General features: G+C 40.6%; 1 protein-coding gene across 2 annotated transcripts in view; it reads left to right on the top strand.

The window, feature by feature from the left end:
- The window catches only part of alk (ALK receptor tyrosine kinase), a 396,857-nt gene extending 369,721 nt beyond the window's left edge, over positions 1-27,136 (top strand). For both annotated transcript variants that reach the window (XM_039787011.1, XM_039787012.1), the window contains exons 17-29: positions 603-701; positions 8,157-8,312; positions 9,384-9,497; positions 11,592-11,778; positions 12,578-12,668; positions 12,832-12,896; positions 12,984-13,113; positions 13,346-13,443; positions 16,419-16,511; positions 21,407-21,508; positions 21,778-21,912; positions 22,896-22,986; positions 24,140-27,136. In XM_039787011.1, the coding sequence (XP_039642945.1) occupies positions 603-701; positions 8,157-8,312; positions 9,384-9,497; positions 11,592-11,778; positions 12,578-12,668; positions 12,832-12,896; positions 12,984-13,113; positions 13,346-13,443; positions 16,419-16,511; positions 21,407-21,508; positions 21,778-21,912; positions 22,896-22,986; positions 24,140-25,201 (2,423 nt within the window). In that variant the 3' untranslated portion in view covers positions 25,202-27,136. The remainder of the gene's footprint in view (positions 1-602; positions 702-8,156; positions 8,313-9,383; positions 9,498-11,591; positions 11,779-12,577; positions 12,669-12,831; positions 12,897-12,983; positions 13,114-13,345; positions 13,444-16,418; positions 16,512-21,406; positions 21,509-21,777; positions 21,913-22,895; positions 22,987-24,139) is intronic.
- The last annotated feature ends 379 nt before the right edge of the window (positions 27,137-27,515 follow it).

Genomic DNA, 27,515 nt, shown 5'->3' with positions numbered 1-27,515 from the left:
GCAGAAGCATAAATCCCGCTTTACACAGATAAGGGATTAGGTCATATCCCAGAAATAGTTGCATGTCCTGTCCCTCTAACTGCACAATCATTTGAAATCACTCTGGATTAGACCATGAATTGTTCAAACACAGTATTAAAGTATGACATCTTATATCTCCTTGTACTGAGTGTATATCATTAAGCAATGTGTAAGATAAACTTTAATGATCCACAGTAGATAACTGGGGGAAGTACAGCATAAGGCATGAACAGAAATTACATTGACATTTTAAATATATACAGTATATATATATATATATATATATATATATATATATATATATATTAGAATGCATTGGGAGGCAAAAGGATGAAATATGTAAATACAAACATGTACTGTATATGGGTACCAAGGGAGGACAATCAGAGTAAATGTGACTAGGGTTACAGCAGATGACACTGCAAGACACAGGTCCTGTGTGGACAATCCAATCCTTGTGTTTCTGTCTGTAAAATATGCTTTTAAATGTTTTTGTCCAATTCCCATAGAATATAGCATGTGTAAATTAGTATACGGATGCAGCAAGGGTTTGTCACTGTGTTTGTCACCCTGGTGTCTAGGTGGTAACACCTCCATAGATAACAACGCCAAACACGACGGAGACGATGGCACGTCCTTCCTCAGTCCAGAGGGAGAGCCCTTCCTCTACCCTCTGAAAGGTAATGTGACAAGATAGACCGCCAATGGCAGTCAATGCCTGCAGTCAATGCCTGCAGTCAAGTAATTTTGCTTAAGATGAGATAAGATAGACTTTATTAATCCCGCACTGGGGAAATTCCTGTGCTACAGTAGCTCATAGAAAAAATTTACACACATCAGAATAACACAAATACACATTAGGTAGACATAGGCGAAAAAATAATACAGATGAGTAAGGTGCGGATGAATAGAAATGAAATATTGCACAGTTGTAATAAAATATAAATATAAAAGCGTAATAAAGTGTAGTGCAGAATATTGTCCAGTGATGGCTCATATTGCAGAAACGGCTAGCAGTGCTACATTATGATGTTGTATTAAAGTGCCCATATTATGAAAAAAACACTTTTTCTGGGATTTGGGGTGTTATTTTGTGTCTGTGGTGCTTCCACACACATACAAACTTTGAAAAAAATCCATCCATGCTGTTTTGAGTGAGATTCGGTTTCTGAATGTGTCCTGCCTTCAGTCTCCTAGTGAGCTGTTCAAAATCGGCTCGGACTGTGACGTCACAATCCGAAACGAGCTGGCTAACCACAACTGTTAGCTCGTAGCGTGGTAGCTAACCACAACCGTTAGCTCGTAGCTCGTAGCATGCTAACGCTAGCATGCTACCTCGTTCTCAATAGCAAAGCACTGCTACAACACACACAAGTTCACCATAATTTACAAAAGAACTACTTACATGTGCACCTTCATTTAGAAGTCTCCCAGCTAATCCTGCCTTGTAACTGACCGAAGTTGGAGAAACAGGCTTTCTTTTACTGTCTCTAGAGTTAGCTAGCTGACATGATCTACATCTGAGCTACTGCGCATGTGCGAGTGCAATCAAAGATAGTACAGAAGAAGAAAAGAGGTCTCACTCTGTAGCTAAAACAGAAACCAGGTGAAAAGAGGATCTGCAGCAGTGAGAGAGAGAGCTGTGCAGTACAACAAAAATATGGTGTTTTTTGAAAATTAAACCATGGAAATCTATTCTGGTACAACCTTAAAATACAGTTATGAACCTGAAAATGAGCATAATATGGGCGCTTTAAAGAGTCTGACTGCTGCTGGAATGAAGGATCTGCGGTAGCGCTACTTCTTGCACTGAGGGTGCAGCAGTCTGCTGCTGAAGGAGCTGCTCAGGGAACTCACAGTCTCATGTAGGGGGTGAGAGGTGTTGCCCATGATTGATGCCAGCCTGGCTAACATCCTCCTCTCCCCCAGCTCCTCTATGGTGTCCAGAGGGCAGACCAGAACAGAGCTAGCCCTCTTCACCAGTCTGTTTAGCCTTTTCATGTCCCTCTCTGTGCTCCCAGCTCCCCAGCAGGCTACTGCATAAAAGTTTGCAAACGCTACCACAGAGTCATAGAATGTTTTTAACAGAGTCCTGCACACACCAAAGGACCTCAGCCTACTCCGCAGGTGGAGACGGCTTTGGCCCATTTTGTACAGGATGTCTGTGTTTTTGGACCAGTCCAGTTTATCAATCAGTGCTTAATACCTTTGTAGTGTTTATAGGTGAGTCAATGTGTTTGTACTTCACAGACATTAGAAAAACAGTTTTTGCTGTTGACATTTCAAATGAGTTCTTGTTGTGATACACACCCAATTTGCTTCAGTGCAGGCTTTCACACATGACTAAAATAGCTTTGTACAGCAAGATGAGAATGAGTTGCTTCTGCCTATCACATCCGAGAAAAGGATATTGTAAAGATGTGCAGCAGATATGGACATCCACGGAGGGATGAGAGTCGGACAGAAGATACACCCCGATTATTTGATTAAAACGCCTCCAGATGGAAAGAACTGCTCAGTAAATCCATCTAGTGTGCACCTGTTGACCCTTCTCTGCTCTATTTACATTTACATGACAGGCACTAAAAACACAATCTGACTGAAAAATTCAGCTGCAGCAATGTCCATCCATACATCATCTCAGATTCCCTCTTCACTCAGCTATAGAGAGAAATAGGAAAATGGGAAATAGAAATTGAAGTGCTTCTTCCATTTGGCTGTAGCAAAGTACGCACTTTGAGAGTATCTCTCTCCCATTGAGCTTTAATAGGGGTGATGCTGTCTGGTGAGGCTGCGCTCCTTCCAACATTCACACTCTTCAATTTGTCAGCAAACTCACTTAATTTCCTCTGAAGGAAAAAGACTTCAGAGGGAATTTCAGCTGTGAATAAAACTGAACTTTTTAGTTTCAAACTACACAGACTTTTTAATTTATTAAAGTACACATTGTTCCTCTCTATTTTGGTCCCAGATGGTTAAAACACTGTTGTGTTTTTAATTAAGGAAGGAAATGCAATCGCTAAGAAGATCGCTAATGTTAAGATGTTGTCTCAAGATAAAACTGTAGTGCTGGCCAAGCAATAAACTTATGTTCTTTGTCCAGCATCAACTCCCAATTACTGTACATAGTGTCCCCATTTTTGTAGCCTCATGACAAAGAAAATGACAAATTATATGACAGATAATAAAGATTAACATTAGAATAAATAAATGTATAGTCCGCAGTGTTTAAGGCTTTATGAAATTGTTTACTGCCTGAAACTAGCATTGGAGAAATGTATGCATGAAAAGAGAGAGAAAGTGACATGATTTATAACCTGTAAATTACCCGATGGCCAGAATCATTATCATAACATGCAGGGTAGAATACTAAGAAGTAAAATCTTTAATTTGATAATTTAAAAAAATCACCTGTGTAAAGGTGTACAGGTTCAACCCTTGTGCATCCCTTTTAAAACAGTTGTTCTGTCCTTATAGGACAAAAATGTCCACTTCAAAAACTGTAATATAATATACTGAAATATAATTTCCCACTTTTCACTGAGTTAATTCTTTGAACCAACTTCAGTCCTGATCATTACTACCAAATAGTTCTAATGCCATTTATTGTAAATGCCAGAGGGAATTTTCTTTTTTCCCCCACAGTCTGGGATTTGTCAATGATTAGCAACAACACTGATTTTGCTACATTTTGTGCAGTGTCCGATAAAAAAAAACACTTTTTACTTTAGAGCAGTGTCTCTTATGAAAATATATCAAAGGGTGTATATTATTGAAAAACATTTGAGAACCACTGCCTTAGAGGACAAAATGCTCCCTTCCTAAAACTGCTATAAAATCATGACGAATTAATATTATTTTCCACTTTCACAGTGTTAAATGTTTTAATTAGTTGGAAAAGTGTGTCCAAACCTTTGACTGGTTCTTTATGCATTAACACAGCCAAAATTATCGAAATGTCCTTAGCGATGCATAGGGGTTAAGGGCATTTGTGGTTTGAATTTGTAATCACAAATGGCTACACCAGTAATTTCTTCCTCAGCTTGAACTGCACAGGTAGGTTCTCGAGCTGAAATGAAAACAGCAGGTGATGCTGAACAACCCTGCCGTGTGCATTGAAAGACCTAAAAGAGGATCAAAAATCATACCATTAATGTTGACATAGGCAACCGGAATGCAACAGTGTGCCCTAATCCACTGAACATAGGCTGCTTCAAAACCAGTCAGAAGGAAGAACACACATAGGACTACACAGTCATCCAATCGTACTGCCACTGCCGTAGGTGGTGGTAGGCACATAAGGAAATATTCATGTCATTAAAGGGTCAGGAGAGCTTCAATAATCTTACTCCACCTACTGTATATGAAAGAGAAAATAAAAAGTCAATTCAAGCAAATCATTATTTAAAAAGCTTAGGGGAGGAAAAGTATGTATCTGTATAGGTATACTTGTCTAGCTTTGATAGTGGAGAAACTGTTTCAGTGTTGAATAATATCATTAAGAAATATTTATTAAATGTAATAGAGAAGACCTCCTCACCTTCCTCACTCCAGTAGGAGTGTTCAAAAAAGAGAATCACACCCACCCTTTAGTATGCAGTCAACATCTGTACTCGAGATATTAGTATTCTTCCTTTGAAACCTTTCAATGTTTTTTGGGGCTAGATTTATGTATTTGTACTTAAAGCTGATAACAGAATGATGAGAGAAAATAGATTCTGCAGATGAATGCATTTGCTTTGCTTACCAAACAGTACAAGCTTTCACGGACAGCCCATAATTAATTCATGTTGGACTGATTTGTCCGTGCTTGCTGTAGTTTACAATTAAGAAAATTAGTTATTTTTAGATCTAAATGAAGTAATGGATGTTGTAAAAATGTTTCTAAAACAATTTATGGTGGTATGAGCCGTTGTGTCGTGGAGGGCAGAGAGTCTGCAGGTTTTCTTCCAGCCAAGACCACAGCAGATCGTTTCACTGATTAACACACCTTCAGTTTGAATCAGTAAATTAATTTGGTTTAAGGTAAGAGTAGGCTGGAATGAAAATATGCAAGCTCTCGGCCCCCCACGCAACACAATGACATACACTGGCTCGATTCAGCTCTTATAGTTTGTACTGGCTGGGTATTACACTGGTAAACCATTGTTGGTTTACAGGTTTAAGGCTTTGGATTTTTATGTTCACAAAAACTGGATGACCACTGCAGTAATCCTCATTAATTTTTCATATAATTGACCAGATAAACTAAAGTTCAGTCCTCACATCTATAGTAATAACAACATTTCCCATATATATAAAACTTCCAGGATAACATTTCTTGACTGTGCTGTAAACCAGGGGTTTTCAAACACCTCCACCCATTTGCCACCAAACCTCTATTTGATAACATTTATTCAAGACACACACCTGATAATCATACTGGATTTTCTTACTTTTCACATCAGAGAAGTGCAAGGTTGTAAGGTAAGAGATGTGTGTTGTTGATTTAATAGTGTGGTTGTCACGATCAAACTCTGTAATTACATTTCAGCCCCACATATACCGGTAGATGCACTGTATGTTGGCAAGGGGTTTAATGCTTTTTGGTGTCTAAATATTTTGGCATATAATTACTGCAAGCCACACAGCTAAACTACAAGGCATGGTGAAATGAGTATGGTTAAATCAGGTGCATGCAGAGGCAAAGCACAGCGCAGGTATACGTCATCATTGCTTCTAGCTATGTTACATACAGCTGTTATCTCATTCAGTGTTTCCCACAGAATTAGATTCTATTTGTGGTGGTAGCTGACTCAGGGGTGGGGGGTCCACGCACGGAAAGAGGTGCAGAATTCTTATATTAATTGTACTGCAAATATTTTTGGCAACTTTGTATAACAGCTTAAATAGACAATCTACCCACAATCCCATCCTCAAGGCTATAAGGGTACAGGGGCAGTTACAGCACACAATGTAATGTTTCAACAAACAAAAGAAAAAAACATAAATTTGCTCTTTGACGAAACAAAAGATAGCTCTTCACCTCATTGTGACCTTCTGCATGCAAGACAAAAAAATACAAACTTAAATGTTACTGTATATGTTGTTAACTTGTTGAGCACTTGAACAAAATTGAAAACAAAATGTTTGCAATTTACCAAATTACCCTAGAGGGGATTGTTTTGTGTCTTTTACACATAAGTCGATATTGACTAGCAGGTAATGTTAACGTTACAGCATGGTAGCCTCGACAACGCAGCTGATAACATGTGCTAATGTTATATCCTTACTAGCTAACGTTGGGCGTCTTACATTACTAATAACATGCAGGCATGTGAACCGCGGATTCATAACCATCATAGTGTGAAATACAGTTTAACTGATCGTGTTACTCAGCAGAGAGGTGGAGCGAGACGACGTCTCTGCAACTTATTCTGGGGGGGGGTCAAGTCAATGCCGCTAAAGCATTCAAAACTTTGAGTTTCATGCGTAGGCTACTCCCATATGGCTCGCATCACCTGTGTTAAAGGTGCTCTAAGCGATGTTGGGTGACGTTACTTGTTGACGTTCAAAGTATTGTCAAACAAAACGAGGGCTAGCTTGCCCCTCCCTCCTCCTCATCCCTTCCCCTCCCTTCCGTGCTTCCACGCACTAACCCCCCAATCCCCACCCCAAATCCTTCTTGTCGGTTATAGGCTGGAACACTGTTTGTTATGTTTCGTGATGCAGGTTGGCGGAGTTTGTTTTTGTTGCCATTTGTGGAGCCTGGGCTATCTACAGAGACCGCGGCTTTTTACAGTGTGTTCAGGGGACAGGCAGCTAGCGGATAGTGAGGAGATGTTTGCTGTATGTGACAAAAAATTGTGTAGCCTAAAAAATGCGTGACATCGCTTAGAGCACCTTTAAAATGAACTGTACTAAAACACGGAAAAAAGGACTTAACGCCACGTTTTCATTTTTACAGGTTATGAAACTGTCTCAATTTAATACTGATAGATTAAGAGGACAGCGTAGCCCACCGTGCAGACAGACAGCAGTCGGAGCTCCTGCGGACAGAGAGCTCTGCGTCCAACAGCAGCGGTTTCTCGCGGTTTTCTCTCAGCTAACCATTAAACTCCGGATGGAAAAAGCGTGTGTGTGTTAAGTGTGTTAATTTGAATAAATAAGGTTTAAGGTTCATACCGCCATCTACATTACTGTATTGGAGTGTGTAGAATAATCAATGGCATTAATGAATCTGCACGTAGGAGCTATTCACAGTCGGGTCTGTTGTGTTTGTGAGAGAGAGAGAGAGAGAGAATACGGCAGTATGGTGGTCAACATTGATTGTGTGGTGGGCCACCACAAATATATCAATGTATGGGAAACACTGTCGTTGGTTGAGATTTGAAAGGTCGGTGGCAACTGAGGTCATAGTTAAAATAATTTGAACTTTGAGCGCAGTGCTTGGTTGCAATTCCTCTTAGTGGTGTGCTACTGCTCTCCCCATTGGAAAACAATGGCACAGCCAGCACAGAGCAGTTTTACCGCTGATTATGTCTGGGCAGTGTAAGGGTTTGTTGTGTCTCTTTTAATTGGTTTTAAGCTTTCATGGGCAAGCACTTCTGAACAAATAACACACTGTGGATATTCCACAATGTTTTTGGCTATGAATGTAATTCTATATTACAGAAAGTCCAGCTGATATTTCCAAAGCTTGTTGGGAGCTCAGGGTTCTGTTTGTCAGTCATGTCCATGCACACTTTGACTCTCACAAACGCACTCAAATAAAATCTAAGGCAAATTGTATCACTGGTAGAGGTGATCTAATGTAAAACCCATTGCCCAGTTAAAAATGTTAATTTAGTGTATTGTTTTCTCCACAACCATCTGGCAACCCCCAGAAATTGTCTTGTGAATCTCTTAGTTGAGAACCACTGATCTACTATATGGTTCATGTAACTGGCTGTAAACTTGGTGATTATGCTGGTGAGAATTAAACCTAGAAAAGCCATCCTCGTGCATTCATTAATTAAGTTTATTTCTAGTAAATTACATGTGTACATTTTAACATCCTGGAGATCAAATCAAAACTCTGTTCATTGTGTGTGTGTGTGTGTGTGTGTGTGTGTGTGTGTGTGTGTGTGTGTGTGTGTGTGTGTGTGTGTGTGAAGCTATGGAGGGGGATGGTGAGGTGATCATCAGTCCAGTGCAGAACTGCAGCCACTGTGAGAGCGGCGAATGCCACGAGACCAAGGACAGTATCGTCTGCTACTGTGATGATGACCTGATCCTGGCACCAGACCGGGTGTCCTGCATCAACGCTACAGGTCTGACGTATAGTACTGTACATGCACACACATACTTTACAATCTGTAATGAAGAACCTTAGTCGTTTTCTCCACACAAGTATATGACATTAATCCAAAATGAGTTAAGCTGAATGTAATTGTACCTGTAATAGACTGTGACTCAGTGAATGGATAATGAATTAATCTGCAGATGTAATTAAGCCTGGGAGGCTCTGTACTTTATTGAATCTTTATCTAAGGAAATGCTTTTTTTTAATAGGTCCTTAATCATTCATAATAATAATCAATCTGTAGGATAACCTAACCTGTTAATGAAAATGAATATACCTATTGCAATGTCAGCTGGTTGAGTCCTGCTCTGTGATTTATCTCTGTGCCACAGTCAGATAAAAGCTCTTTATCCTATCATGTCAAGGACGTAGGTTAAAATACTTAACCTGTATACTCATGTAGTGATATTGTACAATGGATTCTGAATCATCCTAAATTCTTGTGACTGGCAATAGATTAAGTCAACCTTGTCTAAAAATCAGTTTTCACGTGTGCCGTGTCTTCTTCTTGAGTTAAACTGCAACAAAGGAATGTAGACAACCTCCTCTGGACCTAGAATTTCCTCCTTAATAATGATTAGTAATCTCAGATGAATCATGAGTATATGAATGTAGATCTGAAATGAATTAATATGGCAGGATGTCACTTTATAATTTGAAGCAAAATAACAGGGCTATTACCATTTCAATGCTATCTTAATGACCTAGAGTGTCTCCTTGCCCTATGATTTGCAAATCTGCTCTCCGTAATGACAAGCAGTAGATAATTCTATGATGCTAGGTCATAAAAGGTCACCATCTCAATATGGTCTCTCTCGGTGTGCAGATTTGTTCCTCAGCTTAGACAAGTGAAATGAGATCTTCCCTTGCCATTGAAAAGGGAATTGACATGCACCGGTCGTCGCTGCTCCTAAGCTCTGTTGTGTCATCGCTTTCACATCATTAATTAAGTGGGGGATCAGAGTGGCGAAGTGAATGTTAATACTCCTCTGGGGAAGATAACAACTGTGCAACGCTGTTGTTTCCCCTTGTCTTGCAGAGGTGTCCCTGCTACCTCCCCAGCCGTCTCTCCCCAACCTGGCACTGGGTCTGTCTGTGGGCACCTCGGCCCTCATCGCCGCCCTGCTGCTGGCTGTGTCAGGAGTCATGATAAGTAAGTCAGTAAATTATTATTCGCACTGGATTAGTATTACCTGGTGACTTCTAGTCATTTGTAATAATTACGGAGGTTGTCTGTGACCTTAATCCTGTTCAAATTGGTCATAATCGGTCTGTAATTTGTCAAGTAAAAATTTGAACATTGACAACATGATACCAATCCTGTGCGAATAGGGTTTAAGGATAGTTAAATCACAATTGGTGCGAATTAACCATTGTACCTCACTGTAAAAGTTGATCTGATGTCCTTAGAGGACAAAAATGTCTGTATAAAAAAAAAAATTATATATTAATATTATTTTACCAATTTCACTGAGTTAAATCTTTTAACCAACTTCAATCCTGATCATAACTACCAAATATTCATTCATTTTCAGAATTCCAACACATTAAATGCTAGTTTATACATAATGCCACTGTTGCAGGCATTGATTTTGATGCACTGCATCAACAGTGCTCCATAATACAGCAGCAATGCCCCTGGTAGAAACCGGGAAAATGGCACATATTTTCCCCATAGGGCAAACATGAGAAAATGGCTCAATCTGGTGGAAAATAGTAAAAACTACAATTTTGAAGCCAGGAATCTAGATTGAAAGCCTGATATAATAATGCATGTTTTTATGTTGTAATGGCATTTTGTCCTTAAGGGTTTTGTCTCTATGTCTATTTTAGCTACACAGTTTATTATAGACTTATTATAAGAGCTGAGGTTAAACTTCCAAAATTTTAAAATCAATCTCACAAAACGTGAAAAAAAGAAAAATGTGTTCTGTTGTATAAACTATTTCTTTTTTTCTACTGAAATCTTTTTTTTTTTCTTGTATACTTGATAGTTTTACGGCTTCAGATCACTAACAATTACTGAGATTAAACAATTGGAGATTGGAGGTGAATATCACTTACTTTGTGTTTACAACTCAAATACATATGCAAATTGTGACAAATGGTCATAAGTATCCACTGAGAGTAACTGGCTCAGGAGAACAAACACATATAACATGCAGTAACTTAACACAATGAAGTTGACAACTACCAAAATAAACATGGAGAAAGCGAACTAGTTGTTACTGAAACTAAAGAGCCAAACTGTGCTGCTTAATGCCTGAGAGGTTCACATTACACTAGTTTTTGTATTTTCTGCTTTTGTCTTCTGTTTGCACAATAGACACAACCCTCTCTCTCTCTCTCTCTCTCTCTCTCTCTCTCTCTCTTTCTTTCTCTTTCTCACACACACACAGTTCTCCAGTGTCTGTCCCGGTCCCTCTCAGACGGCCCTTAGCAGGTTGTTGTCAGAGTGGGAAGTGAACCTCGCGGCCAGTGCAGACATCCGTCTGCTTGACTGCTTTCAGGCTATTACAGCCAGACAAATGCACTCATTGAGCCATCATCTCCTCCACACATACCCACGCTCACTCTCACACTCTGAGACATCCAGATTCCCACCTACACTCTTGCAGACACGGCGGGAGCTGAAGGGGTGTGGGACTACCTCTGTGATGAATGAAATGTGCTAATGATGGATGAATGCTTAGCTGGCGGCTGACAGCACTCGTACATTAGAAAGCACTTGGTAAATAAATAACTCCCTTACACACACATAAGCATACACACATAAACAATTCTCCCCGCAACTAATGTGTTCCCAGCTCAGGTCGAGGCTTTGAGAACTATAAAGTATGTGGTTTTGTGTTTGTGTGAAAAAGAGAAAAGGCAAGTGTCCTATGCAGTGAAATGCATTTATTTGCAATATGAAGGGAATAAGCTGTCTTGGTTTTGTGCATTCTCTTGCCATACATGTGTGATTGTGTCTAACATGTACACATCATTCTGAAACATTATGTATCTAAATATTTTAGAAAAACAAATCTGGCATCAGATAGAGAGGAACCAATATTTCACAGACACAAAGGATTTTTTTTTTTTTTTTAAGTTCTTTAGAGAAATAATAACTGTAGACACTTTCCATTTGGTATGCTTTGGCTGACAGCAGTAATTATCGACAAGAAGATGGGTCCAAGGTTTTGTTCGCTTTTTAAATTGTGGATACCTCAGTAGTGGAATGAAACTTTCATTTTCATCTCACCAGTGTACCGACGTAAACACACAGAGCTGCAGTCTATTCAGCTGGAGCTGCAGAGTCCAGACTGCAAGCTCAGTAAGCTGCGGGCATCCACCATCATGACCGACTACAACCCCAACTACTGCTTCGCCGGCAAAACGGCGTCGGTCAACGACCTGAAGGAAGTACCGCGCCGCAATATCTCCCTCACCAGGTAAAAGAGCCTGGATCCAAGGTCCACAACCAACATTCTTGTTACTTGGGACATTTTGATCTCATCATGAACAAATTCAGTATGAGTTGAATACACCTGTCTACATCTGTGGTGAGATGTGAAATGTCTGACTCAAGGATAACAGTATCTGAGCATACATGACATATAAAGCAGTTCTGTAACTAATGAAAGTCCACTTGTACAAACTGTTAAAATGGGCTGGACTCATAAATACAGCACGGTGTGAAAAGTAGCAGTTTAAATAAAGCCTGAAATAATAAAGTGGGAGGTCTCAGTGGGTGTACTGTGGGAAATAATTTTTTTGCAGGGCTCAATTTTGAATAAATCTTTCATGTGTTTATAGTTCACCAGTTTATCATTCTGGTTCTTAATCTTTGTGAGTCATTATTTTTTTGTGGACCCATGAATATATTCCACCATCTAGATTTAAGTCATGAATCTATGCATTTGCTGAAAGGATGCTGCAAAATCTAAACTATAATTTTGTGTCAAAGTACACCACTTTGATATTTGCAGCAGGATGTCACACGGAGACAGTTATTTGCATTTGTGGGCTGAAAAAAAAACTGACTACAGTAGCATCTCATTTCTTTAGTACTTAGCTCCATAGGTGATCATTCTTTAGACACAGAGGGTTTATTGTTCTACTGCTGGCTGCTTCTAATGTCTTCAGTCTAGATATCTCAGGTATTGGATGTCCCCCCTGTGTGAAAGTTTCAGCTTAATGTCTAAAATATAAATGTAATTGTAAATAATAAATGCGTTTGTGTGCCTTCAGGGGTCTGGGTCATGGTGCTTTCGGTGAAGTCTATGAAGGGCTGGCAGTGGGAATACCGGGTGAACCGAGTCCACTGCAGGTGGCAGTGAAGGTAAGTTCTCACCCAGTGTTTTTTAAAGGTCAGACTTCTATAGGGGCTTCTAAACTAATAACACATCATCCACTTTAATACTAAGAATAGTAAAAATAAATATTATAACTACTTTATATCAAACGTATAACAATTCATTTATTTTAATTTTAATTTAAAATAGACCCTTCCTGAGGTTTGCTCTGAGCAAGACGAATTGGACTTCCTCATGGAGGCTCTAATCATCAGGTATGAGCCACTTGGACAATTGACTAAATTAAAAAATAAAGCCATTTAATAATACACATTTCCCATGCTGTGTTTCTGTCCCTGCAGTAAGTTCAGCCACCAGAACATTGTGCGTTGTATTGGGGTCAGTCTGCAGGCCATGCCCAGGTTCATCTTGCTGGAGCTGATGACCGGAGGAGACCTCAAGTCTTTCCTGAGGGAGACCAGACCCCGGCTGGTGAGACACGCTGCTGTATCACGCTCAAGTGCCTGACTAGTGCTTTTCTTTTTTTAACACTTTAAGCTACAACTGCTGTTCTTGAACACACTATGATCCAAGTTAGATCAGTCAGACTTTCATCTACATGTTTTTCTTTCCAACCACAATGGGTACTACCTCAGGCTTTTTCCAAATCTGCCTCTGATATATTCATTAATATTGCATTCTGGGTATTTCTCTGTTTGATTAGGAGCACCCGTCCAGCCTGACCATGGTGGACCTTCTCAATGTGGCCAGAGACATCGCCAAGGGCTGCCAGTATCTGGAGGAGAACCAATTTATACACAGGTACTTCACCAGATGATCATATATTTTTGCATATGCAAAACCACCAGTGTGTTGGCATAAACGAATACAGCACATGAAAGGATGTATTATATTCTGCTGCACTATATTCATCCTACCTAAACAGATTAGCGAAACAGAGGAAAACAAACAATATGCAATACATATGGTTATGCATAAACATATGGATTGCAAATGTGCAATGGAACAAACTGACAGTCCACATTTATTTGCCGACTTCTACTCAGAATTATTAACTGACTGCATTTGTCCAAGCGTAACATATGGACTCTGCATGCCTTTTTTTTTTTTTTTTTCTTATGATAGCAGAAAGGACAAGTGACGGGTTTAGCATCAGAGCAGCCAGATGGGGTAGCCGGCTTGCCTTTTTACGGTCTGTATCCAAGGCACAAATGCCCTTCTGTATCCATATTCACAGCGGTTGGTGAACCGGAGGATGTGACTAAAGAAATCCTTCTTTTGAATCTGTCTTGCAAAGATCCCCTTCATGGATGTCTGTGAGGAAAGTCAAGTACATGTCAAAAAAGGATCAGGTCAAAATTGCTCTCACAATTACATCAAGACAATTACAGTGCATCCCTCTTCCTTCATGTCTCTCTTTGACTTCCTAGGAATTGGCCAATGACAAACGAGGCCTATTAAACCTTGTTTGCCCCAACGTACAGTAAAGCCCCATCAATCCATCTAATGGCTGACTCTTCTCCAGAGGCTCATGAGCTTCTACACAGCCTGTTTTTCTGCCTTCAAACCTGTATTAAAATTCATCCTAACACTGTCCTTGAGGCTAATTTCAATTTTTATGGAGGTGTTTTTACTCTAGGTTGAGTAAAGGGCAGCTGAATGAGGTAGGGTGGAAAAGTAGCCGCTACTCAGAAAATGCAGCTTTTTTTCAGGTATTACAGGGTTGAATGATGAGCTGTGGTGTTCTTCAACATGTTAAATCACAGCTTTAATGAAGAATGTACTCTGGCTTTTTTGAGTTTCTATGCTTTTCTGTGGTGGTATTCATCCGTTTTTTTCTGGCCAGTGGATCAAGTAATGTTAATCTTACATTACTGTATTTAACAACAAGCTTTTTACTCACATTGGAATTGTAGCCACCTGAAAAGAAACGCTGTGCTGAGGAGAGTCGGGTAGTTTACTGCAACCTCAGGTGTTAAAATAGACTAATAACAGAGATAGTTCTTTAAGTGCTGCAGTAAAATGGGTCTTTAAGCTGCTGCAGTTAAGATTTGCTGTAAATAAGGTCTACAGTATGAAGCCAGTTAATAACAGCCTGCTCTCACATTACTGCGCTGCATGTACAATAGCACTGTGTCCTTCCCTTAAGCCCTCAGCCAGTAGTCTGTGACAGCTACTGCTGCATTTCTCGTTGTTGCCTACAAGCAAAAGCAAATCATTTGCATGGATTCTTTTAAGCCATTTAACTTAAGGACTTCTTGGATTTACCAATAGCACCTCATGAGAACGGAACTTGTTAAAGTATGCTGATTGTAGTCATACCATGATAGAAATGATTTAGATTTTTTGAGATGCCCCCAAATAGATTAATTCATTCACTTCTTGAATAGAAAGTGTTGTGGTGTGATACCACAATTTAGGAAACTCTCTGTAGCTGGTTTGATAACTCAGTTTACTCATTTAACTGATTTTGTCTAAATTTGATTCAAACTGAGAAGCAAATGGATGCCCTAGACACAATGTTGACTTTATTTCATACTAAATTATTTAATATCAAACTTGGAGTAGTACTTTAATATTACAAGTTGAATAGTTCCAAACACTTCTGGCACATTGAAGTGGGGCAACCATGCATCGTGTATTCCCTGCCTTAGAAAGCTCTCAGTTTGAATCAGTCTTAACTTTTACTTTATCCTCGTTGTGTCGTTTCACATCCCCAGTTCATCAGAGTGTGGAGGCTAAAAATCAAAACAATGTGTTGCTGTTTACACACATTCAGACTTTAGTTTTTCATTTCCAGCCTTGCCCCTATCTCATGATCTAGTTTTAAGCACAGTGTCACTTTATGTTATTTTAATGTTATATTTGGGGTTTTTATTGTCCAGAGTGCACACTTGTCTTTAGTGTGATGAGGAGCAATGTGCTCACAACGTTTGATGCTTGGGGAGCAGAGTACAGTGTGTGTACTCTATTTTCTTTTCCCCAGACAGGAGCAGAAAATCCTGTGGGAACTACTGCATTTTTCTCAAAGAATAACCAACCCCACTACAGTCCATATATGGTTGTTATGAACTTTCTCTAACACACTCTGCCTGCAAATACTGTGGAACATTCCAATTTTTCCTCTGAATGCACCATGTGGGCAGAGCTATAAAGGCACTGTAGGAATCTATACACTTTACCAGCTTGCCCAGTGCAACTTGGTTGTTACACTGAACTTCAGATCCCACAGGGGTCTGTAGGAGTTTCACACATGGAGCTCTCTTATAGATGCAAAGATATGAAACTAGTCAAGAGACATGAATGTCATGTTCAGTAACTCTTATATACAATGTTCTAGGGTTTAATCCTTAGAATACACATCTAAACTATTTCCTGTTTCCTGAGACATATAACAACAGGAAAAAGGGAAAAACGTGTTACTTTCAGGCGTAAACCAAATAGGCTAATACATACAAAATATACGTATTAATACAGGAAGTCCTTTACGTACTCCAGCTTAATAGAATGGCTTTTAAAAAGTGCCAAATGACTTGCTTTACCGAATTTTGTTTGTTTATAGTATGAAACTTTGTCAAATATCACTTCTATTCTCAGCAGACAGATCTGAAGCAACTACCTTGGCATTTCATATTCCTGCAGCTATGACAAAGTTCAGCTGCATGCGAAGTTTACTGTATATTATGTTCAGTGTAATGTTGATTTACATAAATGGTGTCAATCCAAGCAGTAAGTACATGCAGTGACCTGACCGATGTGTTGTTTTCATCTTTCAGGGACATTGCAGCTCGGAATTGCCTACTGACCTGCAAAGGACCAGGCCGTGTGGCCAAGATTGGAGACTTTGGAATGGCTCGAGACATTTACAGGTACAGTTGACTGACTGATGTATGACCAACTTGGCTGGCTCAAAATCAAGACCAGGCTCAGTTGAACTTGAATCTAAATAAGTTCTAAAGGGGGTGGAGACCAAGTAACAGAAATAAGAAAAAGAAGGCATGAATATTCGTAAAAACAAATATGTGGGGGAACATAGAGTGAGCATGCACTAGAAAACCAGTTCTATGGGCTGAACAATGGCAGTTGTATTCAAACCTTATAGTAAAGGTATCAGAATCAAATCAGTTGTGTTCAACATTTACACTGAATACCCAGGAATAGTATTATTATTGAGGAATAGTATTATTATTGTGTTGCAGAGATATACTGTATCAACACCTAATGAGCCTTATTGCTGCACTAAGGAAGATATCTTTGTGAAAATGCAGCATTGCCATTACAATGTTTGGCCGCAACAGAGAGAACTATCCCAGCCTTCCTAACCAACAATTATTAATCAATGCATACAAAAAACACACATTAATTAACACCCACGAGTATTATCTAACCTGGCAATCTTATGGTTAAAGTGTAACCTAATCGCAGGCTTTCACTGCCCTCTCTGGTTAAGTCTGTTGCACCTCTGAGAACGCCAGCATCACTCCTGGATGTAGTTTGGCTGAGGTCAGAAGTGTGTGTGTTTGGTTAAAGTTATGAGAAGATCTCCTTATTGGTCACAGGAAACAAATGGTGACTGCTGTGGTGAGATGGAAAGTGAAAGTGTCCAGTAACAGTCTCCCTTCACATTTTCTGCTTTGGCACTGAACATCAACATAGCTCGTCTTAAGCCGTTTGAACAAATAACTACTGTTGTTGTTTTCTGAACAGTTTCACCTTAACTAAGACCAACCCCAATAGTTTTGAGTGTGACATTCTGGGTATTCAGATGTTAAAAAACTCTAGTGTCTGTCATGACAGAAAATCGTCTTAGACGTGGCTCACAATGGACAATTCTCCAACCAGAGGACACTGAGAAAGAGAAAGCTGGACTCAGTGCCGGAGACAATGTTAGATCTTTTTCACTTTATTCCCTGTTGTATTATTTGGTATAAAGACAACTGGCTAGTCTGATTAACATGAGCATGCAGTGTGCAATATATTTGAATGGCATGGACATAAAACTTACTATATATATATATATATATAGACTTTTAAACTGCTGAATCACAGCTGTGAAAGTGCTTTTATTCATCATCACACTGTCATACCGATGCCTTCCGTTAATCTACATCAGCTAATCTGTAGCCCCAACGGCACCTCATTATTCTTAGCTGAAACTTTTTAATATAGCTACCACAATTTCACGTGACACCGTTTAAATGAATGCACAATCCAGCAGGGAAATCTCCCAAGCCTTTCATCTGGTAAGAAAATAGAGTAAGGGAAATATGTCACAGCATTCAGCCATATCAACGCAGCACTTTCGAATTATCCGATGGAAAGTCACACGAGAGCAAAGTCACTCTCAGAGCATCCGGAAAAGACTGTTGCACAATACCCCTGGGGAGCCGCATTAGGAGCGCTTGATTTAATTGCCGATGTCAGTTTTGCAGGTGCCTCGATGTGATTTTGTTTTTATCTCTCAGCCTGGAGCCGTGGTGCCGGGACTTTTTTTATTATCATTGTTATTATTTTCAGAGGGAGGGATGGTTGTATTGTGCGCTATGCCGTCGGTGTGTTATTTTTGCTGTTTCATGATTTGGCCCTCCTGCTATGTGACAAGGGACACAGGAGTTTCTTTGAGGCCATCGCAGGGGATGCGCGTCACAGTGAGGGACCAGGACAAGGCTTAATGTCAGCTTTTTATATTCTGGGAGCAGAGCCACAGGCATACTTGCACATGGTATTCTATGGACTTCCTCTAACACGCATGCTTGCACACCAGTAATGCAGCGGTAGATAAAAAGCTGGGTAAACAAAAGTTTCCAGTCAGTAATCATCCCGAGGTAAACAGCTGCTGAGAAATTAACTTTCAGAAAAGAATTGGTATTTTGCCTCAAATGACCATATTCTCATAGGACCTATTAACAATGATGTATAGCATGACTTTAGGTTGTATTTATTAATGTCTGGTGTGCACACACAGTAAATGCAGAACAAATACATTCAACTCAATGAACAGACAGACAGACAGTATTAGGCTCCACATTGTGTCTTCAAGTGCATGTTTTTCTATCTTCCTCTCCATTCAACACAGTCTGCTCAACACCTCGGTCGCTTACTGTTAGTTTTTGCCTCTAATGCTCTCTATCTTCCAGCTTCCCTTCTGCACACTGAATTGCTCACACAGGAAAAGACACACACATATATAAAACACCTCCATTTGTGCTATAGATTTCCTGGGACTGTATTTAAGCCTTCCTAATCTGCAGCTCAGCTTTCAGTCTGTGTTGGTGCTGTTAGCAGTAGTAATGAATATGTCCATAAACCCCAATGCTAAAAATAAGAGATTGATCCAGTGATAGGAGGATTATCAGTCTTATGGTCTCCATTTTACCATCCCTCAATCTTTTCAAAATATCCCAGTATTTTCTAATGGGCAGATAACGGAATGAATAGCAATGTACAAAAGTTTCATGTGTCATGGTCATCTTTTTTTTAAAGATGTGTTTCACTTGAAGAGGTCAGAAAAGATGGCGGCTGTAAATGTATTACAACAAAGAAGTCTGGTTTTTGTGGACTCCTTAACACAGAAATCAGCCTTTTAACAGCAACAAAAGCAGGATCAATTGAGAGCACACTGCCACAGCTGTTTGATCTAACGGCATCTTTTTGAGGATAGCCCACTATTTATTTTATTGGGATAGACAGGAGGGATTATTAGATTAAAAAAAAATAGAGGGATACTGGTAAAGTAACACAGTAAAGAAGATAGTGGCAGGATTAAATCCTGTAATTGTAGGCCTAAAAATGGAGGAGGTAACGGATTCCCATCACTGAATTGATTGTGTTATTCTAAGTGATAGATTAGGGCACTGGGTGGGAATCTGTGTGACTGCCCTGCAGGGGTTCTTAGCTATTCTGTCAAGCAAACACTCAACTAGTGATGGTTTTTTTCGTCTTCATTGATTATGTGTAATTTTTTTTTCAAGGCTAACTTCTTATGCCAATAGTTAAGCTAAGTATATATTTCCCTTTTAGCCATATTATCTGACAGCATATCATCTATATTAATCTCTGCTTACTGCTCCCCTGAAGACACACAACTGTAGCCTTGACCAAATGATGAGTGCTGGCTCTTATTTGCTTTGAGTCGATACTGTGGAAAATGCAGTTGTTTCTTCTCTATTTGACCTTCAAACCTGACTTTCCATGATAGTAAATATCACACCAAAAAGCTGGTTTAAGCAAGTAACAAACATATCAAAATGAAGCTTTGTTTTGTCTTTTGTCTTCTTAACCTGGCTCAGTTAAGAAACTGAGGCTCGGTTACATCTGTTTTAGCTTCCTGGCACTAGTTGCATATTATTTTTGGATTTCACTTTTACAGATTACTTTTAAGGCGTAGCTCTGGCTTTTAAAAGTAGTTCAGACATTTTTGCCCCTGGTGAGCGAGAGCACAGCTTGAAATCAGCTTGAAATCCTCCTAAAAACACAAAATATGTGATGGGTCATGCAGCCCAAGCCCATAGGCTTTGGATGCCATATCTGAGGAGCTCAGGCTGCCAAAACCACTATCTTTTTTTTGCTTGTTGTCCCATATTTTATCCAAGCTGTTTTCTCCTCTGCAACTCCGTTTTTGATGTGTTTGCTATTCTTTTCTTTTCTGTATTTTTTGTTTTTAGCTTTTATTTGTCCAGGGATCGCCAACTGAGCAACACAATGCTCTTTTCTCATCCCGCTTCACATTCCCACCTGGGAGCTGCCCACTGTAATTGCAATCCTTTCCTGTGCAGCCATTTTCAGCTCCAGCAGAGAAGATGGTGCTTCACTTACTTGTCTAGTTTTTAGTTTTTGAGGGCGAAGAGAAAGAGTCTGTTACTGCTACTGCTTTACTTTCCCAAAAGACCCAGGGATTGGAACTGGCAACCTTCCAGTCACAAGCCTGCTATTGCAGTCCTATTTATTATAAATCACTTACCATGTTTACAAACAGCTGCTAAGGGGGAAAAAGTGTCATTTTTATGACTAAAGCACTTAGGGCAAACAGATTTACTCCTCTGCAACAACAAACGATGCCAAATGATGCTTTTTCCCATCCAAACACACCACTTAACTCTGCTCTTGATGTGTGTCCACTTTTCTGTGTGGACGCCTTAATGTACGGGGAGCCAAGCAGCACCCGGTTCATGTCTGTCCTCGCTGTGTGTCTAGAGCAGGGTGAGATGAACCAGGCAGTGACCTCCATCAGCACCAGCATTCAGATACATCAGATAATTTTCTCTGCCAACGCCAAGCACAAGACAGCCTTAAAAATGGCTCAGACAGGGCTCGGCTTGGCGAAAAATCTCCCTCTTCCCTCTCGGCAAGATAAGGATTTCTCTCACACCAACGTGTTAGGAAGCTGAGAGTACGATTGGATCGGAGTGCTGATAAAGCCACGGACTATCAGTGAATTAATTGCTGGATATTAGATTTTTTGTCTCCTGTTTTTGTTTTTTTTACACTCTGCTATTGAGGGCAGTGGTGTTGCCATGGTGATGGTGCTGCAAACTACAGATGCTGGTTTTCATTTTACAATTGTTCCCTTTTTAATTATTAGTGGGCTAAAATATATTTATTATTAGCCACATCAAGTATTTTACTATTCAATGTGTGTGTGTGTGTGTGTGTGTGTGTGTGTGTGTGTGTGTGTGTGTGTGTGTGTGTGTGTGTGTGTGTGTGGTGCGTCGTGTGGCGCGTGTGTCGCGCGTGTGTGTGTGTGTGTGTGTGTGTGTGTGTGTAGGGCAAGCTATTACAGGAAGGGTGGGCGTGCCATGCTGCCAGTGAAGTGGATGCCACCTGAAGCCTTCATGGAGGGCATCTTCACATCCAAAACAGACACATGGTGAGAACCCCTCACCATGAGATGTCCCTACCTGCCCCCTACCTGTCTTTTTTATTTATTTTTTTACCTTCCTGTGTCCTTAAACGTCTTTGATCCTGAGCCACATATTTTTTTTAATTCCCTGTCTTGTCTCTACTCATTCTTGTCCTCTGCTCTCGTCTTTTGCAGCTTCAGCTCTGATGAGGCTTATAATTTATGACTTGATTGTCCTTACTCTCACCCTCTGTCTTTCTCTCCCTGTAAATAATCTGTCCTCTCATCATCTGCAGGTCATTTGGGGTTCTGCTGTGGGAGATCTTCTCATTGGGCTACATGCCATATCCAAGTCGCAGTAACCAGGAAGTGTTGGAGTTTGTAACCAATGGTGGAAGAATGGACCCACCTAAAAACTGCCCTGGGCCAGTGTAAGTGCAGATCCACACACAGATGCTGAATGCATTCATATGCTTCTTATGACCACACAATAATAATGTGATCCCATGAGGTCTAATTAAGTTTCTCTATAGCATAAACAAAACCGAAGGATGCTTAGTTGTTGATGCATACACAGTATACACATAGGCAGCATAAAAAAACTGAAAAACAAACAGAGGCATCAAAGGCTCTGATGATTCGCTGATATTGACACGTAAACGAGTTGTGACCGAGTAGGCGTCAGAACATTTTATGGGAGATGGCTCTCAGTGCTATATGGAAACCTCATAAACAGTTTTCTTTCATGTTTGCCTCCCAATTTGGAAGAAGTCATGGGTTGCTGATAGAGAGCTTAAAAACTATTTACATATCACGCTGTATTTTTCACTCACTTTTCAGATACCGCCTCTCATGCCAACTCTATTATAATACATATATTAGAAGATGCACACTCACACACATTTTCTCTCTCTCTCTCTCTCATATACATATTCGAGCCACACTTTGGCTTCTCTGTGATTTCACAGCTTTTTCCTTCACATCTGTTGGCCACAGCTTTGCAGATTACTACTCATTACTAACCCTAACACATTGCAACCTGCCTTGCAAGGTTCTATTTTTGTCTTTGGAAAAAAAACACATGGCCCTGTGGTGTTCTATTCATTTGAAGTGAAACAGTCACACAACAGGGTACACGGATTACTGAAAGCAAGCAGCTACAGTTGAAATCATCTTGGCAATTAAACCCATATCTCAGGATTTAACTTCACTGTTAGTTTCTCCTCTTCTCTGCATCACCCATTTAACACAATCACTCAAACTGGTGGGAGACAAATATGAAGAATATTTTGGATCGAATGCCAGATCAATCTGGCATTTGTGGGGGAAATGCTGCTGGTCAGCCTCTGTTTTCTCTACATAATTTCAGCTTGTGTGTGTGTGTGTGTGTCTACCCATTCATGTGTAACTTTAGGTACCGTATAATGACTCAGAGTTGGCAGCATCAGCCTGAAGACAGGCCTAACTTCTCAACTATCCTGGAGAGAATTGACTACTGCTTACAGGTAACTGAACAGAGATGAATATTGCTTGAATTCCTTTCTATAAATTAAACTCCAAGCCTGTATTGGTTGTCTATGAAGGATAACACAAGATAGGTTTGTATTAAGCATAATCAAAACCTTGTTATCTTCTAGAGCCATAGAAGAGTCAACATCAAATTACTACATTTATTTTTCCAAAGAAAAAACTATATTTTGCTCACATTGTGAAATATATTACATAATTTGGCCTTTATTATACTTTATATTTCCTATATTATAATGACTTTAAAAGTGGGATTACATTTATCAATAACAGCTTTGTAGGTGTCCACCTGTGAAGGATTTTTTGTCTGACAACCCTTAATGACATAGTTGACAACTCGACACTGTAGCTAATTGAGCTAGCTTTAGCTTCACTGCCTGACTGCTTATCCACCCGTTGCAGAGCTTTTAAAGTGATAAACTTAAACCTGCAGTGTGGAACTTCTGTCTCCCCCCCTCTGGTAGTTAGTGTCATTACACAAATCAGTGTTTCCCACAGATTAGAAAGCAATTTGGTGTGTGTGTGTGTGTGTGTGTGTGTGTGTGTGTGTGTGTGTGTGTGTGTGTGTGTGTGTGTGTGTGTGTGTGTGTGTGTGTGTGTGTGTGTGTGTGTGTGTGTGTGTGTGTGTGTGTGTGTGTGTGTGTGTGTGTGTGTGTGTGTGTGTGTGTGTGTGTGTGTGTGTGTCGGAGCGCCGCTCTCTGTCAACATGCAGAGAGGACAGATACGCGCTCTCAGGTACCGAAATTTGACACCGTTTGATTTTACATGAACCAATACTCTGTAATACCGACGTGATTCGGTCGGTACCGGTAACAGTACAGGGTTCGGTACCCAACCCTAAACATGATACAGAGTGGTGGTTGTTACTTTAGGAAACCTTCTTTGATCAAGCATAAATAGAACCGACATTTAGATAAAGAAGGAAGTTTTCATTATAGCCGAAGACAGTGGTGACTACATTTTCTCACCTCATACTTGCAGCTTAATTATAAATGGTGCAAGATTCAACTTTTTTGTGGCTCTTGCGATTTCAGTCTTTTAAATCAAACATTTGATTTATTCCCTAACATGATTGACAATACTAACACTGAAAAATATAACTTTGATCTCTCGATGGTCTACCCATTTTAGGACCCTGATGTGGTGACCATGCCCCTGCCTATAGAGTATGGACCCATCCCGGAAGAGGAGGAGCGTGTACCCATGCACCCTGACGACCCCTCAGCTCCAACCGTACTGGTGAATGCCCAGGTGCCTGATGGGGAGGTTCCGCAGCCGCCCCTATCCTATCCTACAGAGGACAACCGGAGAGGTGGGGAGCACAGTGTCGAGACTAGCACAGCATCAGAGGCCAATGCACAGACGTTAGCCCAGCCCAAGCCATACCTCCACCAGCAGCCTCGCACACCGACCTCCATCGCTACGACAACCACTAACACAGTCACCTCCACAGCCACCTCTACACTCACTGCCAAGGGACCTCATGCCACCACCCAGCCCAGCCTTGAGGGGGGCCACATCAACCTAGCGTTCACCCAGGGACACCCACTGGAGAAGGACGGCCACGGCGGGAAGAGCACCAGTCTCTGGAACCCAACATACGGCTCGTGGTTCCTGCAGCAGAGGAAGCAGCAGCAGCAGCAGAGACAGGGAGGGGTGGGGGGAGCAGGAGGGAGCAGTGGTAGGGTGCCTGGGGAGGGCCAGGAGCATGTGGGCCGGACTGTGGCGGAGATGGCTGGGGCGCTGGGTCTTCAGCACCAGCACAAGCAGTTCCAGCACCAGCTCCAGCTGCTGCACCATCAGCAGCAGCAGCAGGGTCTTTGCAGACCTCTGTTACCCCCACCACCACCTCCTGCTGCCCAGTCACCTCTGCTTTTAGATTCAGCCGCCTTGCCCCCGGTTCCCCTCTACAGACTGAGACGTTTCCCCTGTGGGAACATCGGCTACGGCTACCAGGAGCAGGGCCTGCCCCTGGAGGCCGCCCATGGTAACCCCAACCCCACTCCTGCACCCCAGCAGGGCATTTCCATGCCCTCCTCAGCAGCCCACCAGAGGGGAGTCTCCATTCCCACCTCAGGGTCCCTGGGTCGGTCAGGTATCTCTGAGGACAGCCGCCCACTGCTAGTCACCATGGGGACAGTACAGGATCCCAGGCTGCCCAGGATGGAGGGCCACAACGCCACCGTGCTTTAGCCCAACTGCCTGAACCGCTGGTCTTTTCAGGCCTTTCAGGTCTTTGGAGACTGTGTGATCCGGACACAGCAGGAAACACTGTGTCGGGACTGAGACCGTTTTACACCACCCCAACCCTCCCACCATTTTGGTTTCTTCCTCCAGTTCTCACTGAAACAGAGCCAGAAGAGTCCGTCATGCTTTTTCCATGAGAACCCTAGAAGGGTGTTGAAATGCCCAATGGATGCTAAAGCACATCAGAGAACTTAAAAAGGCTTTTGGGAGGCAACATTTAGAGTAAAGGCTAGTTTTAAGAGTTAAAAAACAATGTATTTTTTTCAACGCTGGAGGGATAATGACTGAATACTGAGAAAGAATCAAATGAAGAATTTATGGCACAGGAGGACACACCTTTCTATGTGGTAGTGACCAGGAGCGAGCACATTTGCCATGTGTTCATTGACAGCTTGTTTATGAATAGACTATTAGGTGGATTCAAATCTCTATATTTTGCCAAACTTTCATTCACAAACTTTGGTGACCAGTTTGACTGCAGCAATTGCAAAGTTGTCTACAGCTGCAAGCCACATGTGTCAGTTCTACTGCAGAAGCCTCACGCTGTTCCTTATCCACATCCTTTTGGAAAACAACAGTGTGGTAAATAACTTGTATCAGACTATTTTTCAAGAATATCACAGAATTGGACACTGGATTACAAGAGACATTTATACAAAAAAAAAACTGGGGAAAATGTGTTTGTTGATGTTTGCTTGCCTGCTTGTTTATTTATTTATTCATTTGTTTATTTATTATTTGGAAGTGTCTCTATAAATTATTCATGAACATGCTTCATCAAATCCAAACTAATTCATTTCACATTAACTGGTTTTCACTTTAGGTTTTTTAAGATGCAGTAATTTGTTTTTGGTAATAAGAAAAAAAGTGAGTTTGAACAATACCAAAAATTGATCAAGCCTTTGAGGTGAAGTAGATAAATAGAGCCCTGATGCAGGTTGATTTTACAAAAGAATATAACGGGATTAACGGCAACATTCAAGTGTTCAACTTTTTACTAATGCTGAAGATTTGTAATAAGTCGTTGCCCCTGGTACTATTAAAATCACTGCTGTGCGGACTCTCCTTTTGTTCACTCCAAACTCCATTCTGTTGAAAGAGTGCTTGAGACTGTGAAGTTAAGGCGTTCCTTTTCTTATGGCTTTTTCAGTAACCTTTTATCATTTATTTCGTGTTACAAAAATGTTTCTTTCCCTTTCCCTGAATCAATCTTAACCTTCAAATTGCCATCTCGAAGCACTCTACCTTCCTAAATTTGCATATTTTCTCTTTTCTATTATAGGATGACTGTTGTGGAATACAAATGAGTCTGAATGAAAAGTTTGAATACAAACTGCTTTTGCTCCACATGTGAATGAAAGCTGAGATCAGTTTGAGTTTCATTCTACTTTTTTCGTGTTCCCACTGTGTAAAGTCTGCTTTTTTCAGTTAAAGGACAGTTAACATGCAGTATATCTATTGGATAGCACCATGAGTGTATGGTGGTGTTTATATTTAGGTGAATGACGACAACATGCGTCAGTTTTTAAAGCTTTTTCTTGACTGTATTTGGCAATCCTGTCGGTCCCGCTGTAAAGCGCAATGAGCTGTCGTGTGTGTCATGAAGCTCGCTGACTGATTAAGACAAATGCTTTCATTTAGGCCAAATCAATGAGCAAGTTAAATATTGGCCTATACGTATTTTGCTTTGTCTCCGGTACCAGTGTTAAATGCATTCTGTGTTCCGCTCACAGCTCATGTCCATTGTTTGATGTAAAAAGACAAACTGAACTGCACCTGTAAATGTTGTAATTATAAAGTATTGTACTATGGCTCTGGTAAAAGCTGTACATTGCCCTTCAGAAGACATTCGCCAAAATTAATAAATTACTATATAATAACTGTTTTGTATTAGTCTGCCTACTGCATTCTTTGGGATTGGGGCCATGCTAATTAGATTAATTGAAATAGGACTAGTGATTACATTATAATTCAGTCATTACATTTTTACATCCACCACAGACACGGCAGTTTGTTCAGTGTAACATCCCTTAACTGCTAACATTAGTAATGTTTTTTTATAACTGTACCGTAATAGCTATGCAGAAACAGGGCTGTAAAAAAGCAAAATAAAATTTTAATTTGCCATGTCTGTATTACTTTAGGACGGTAGTAGCTTTAAATGTTATTGGCAGCACAAATGATTGTTGACACAAAGCGGTATTGGTAAAAGATGGCAGTAATGGATTGAAGAGGTGGGGCTCATTAAAGCAATGAGTCT

Source organism: Perca fluviatilis, chromosome 20 (genome assembly GCF_010015445.1).
Source record: "Perca fluviatilis chromosome 20, GENO_Pfluv_1.0, whole genome shotgun sequence".
NCBI lineage: Eukaryota > Metazoa > Chordata > Actinopteri > Perciformes > Percidae > Perca > Perca fluviatilis.
This window is presented reverse-complemented; position numbering and strand designations above follow the sequence as displayed.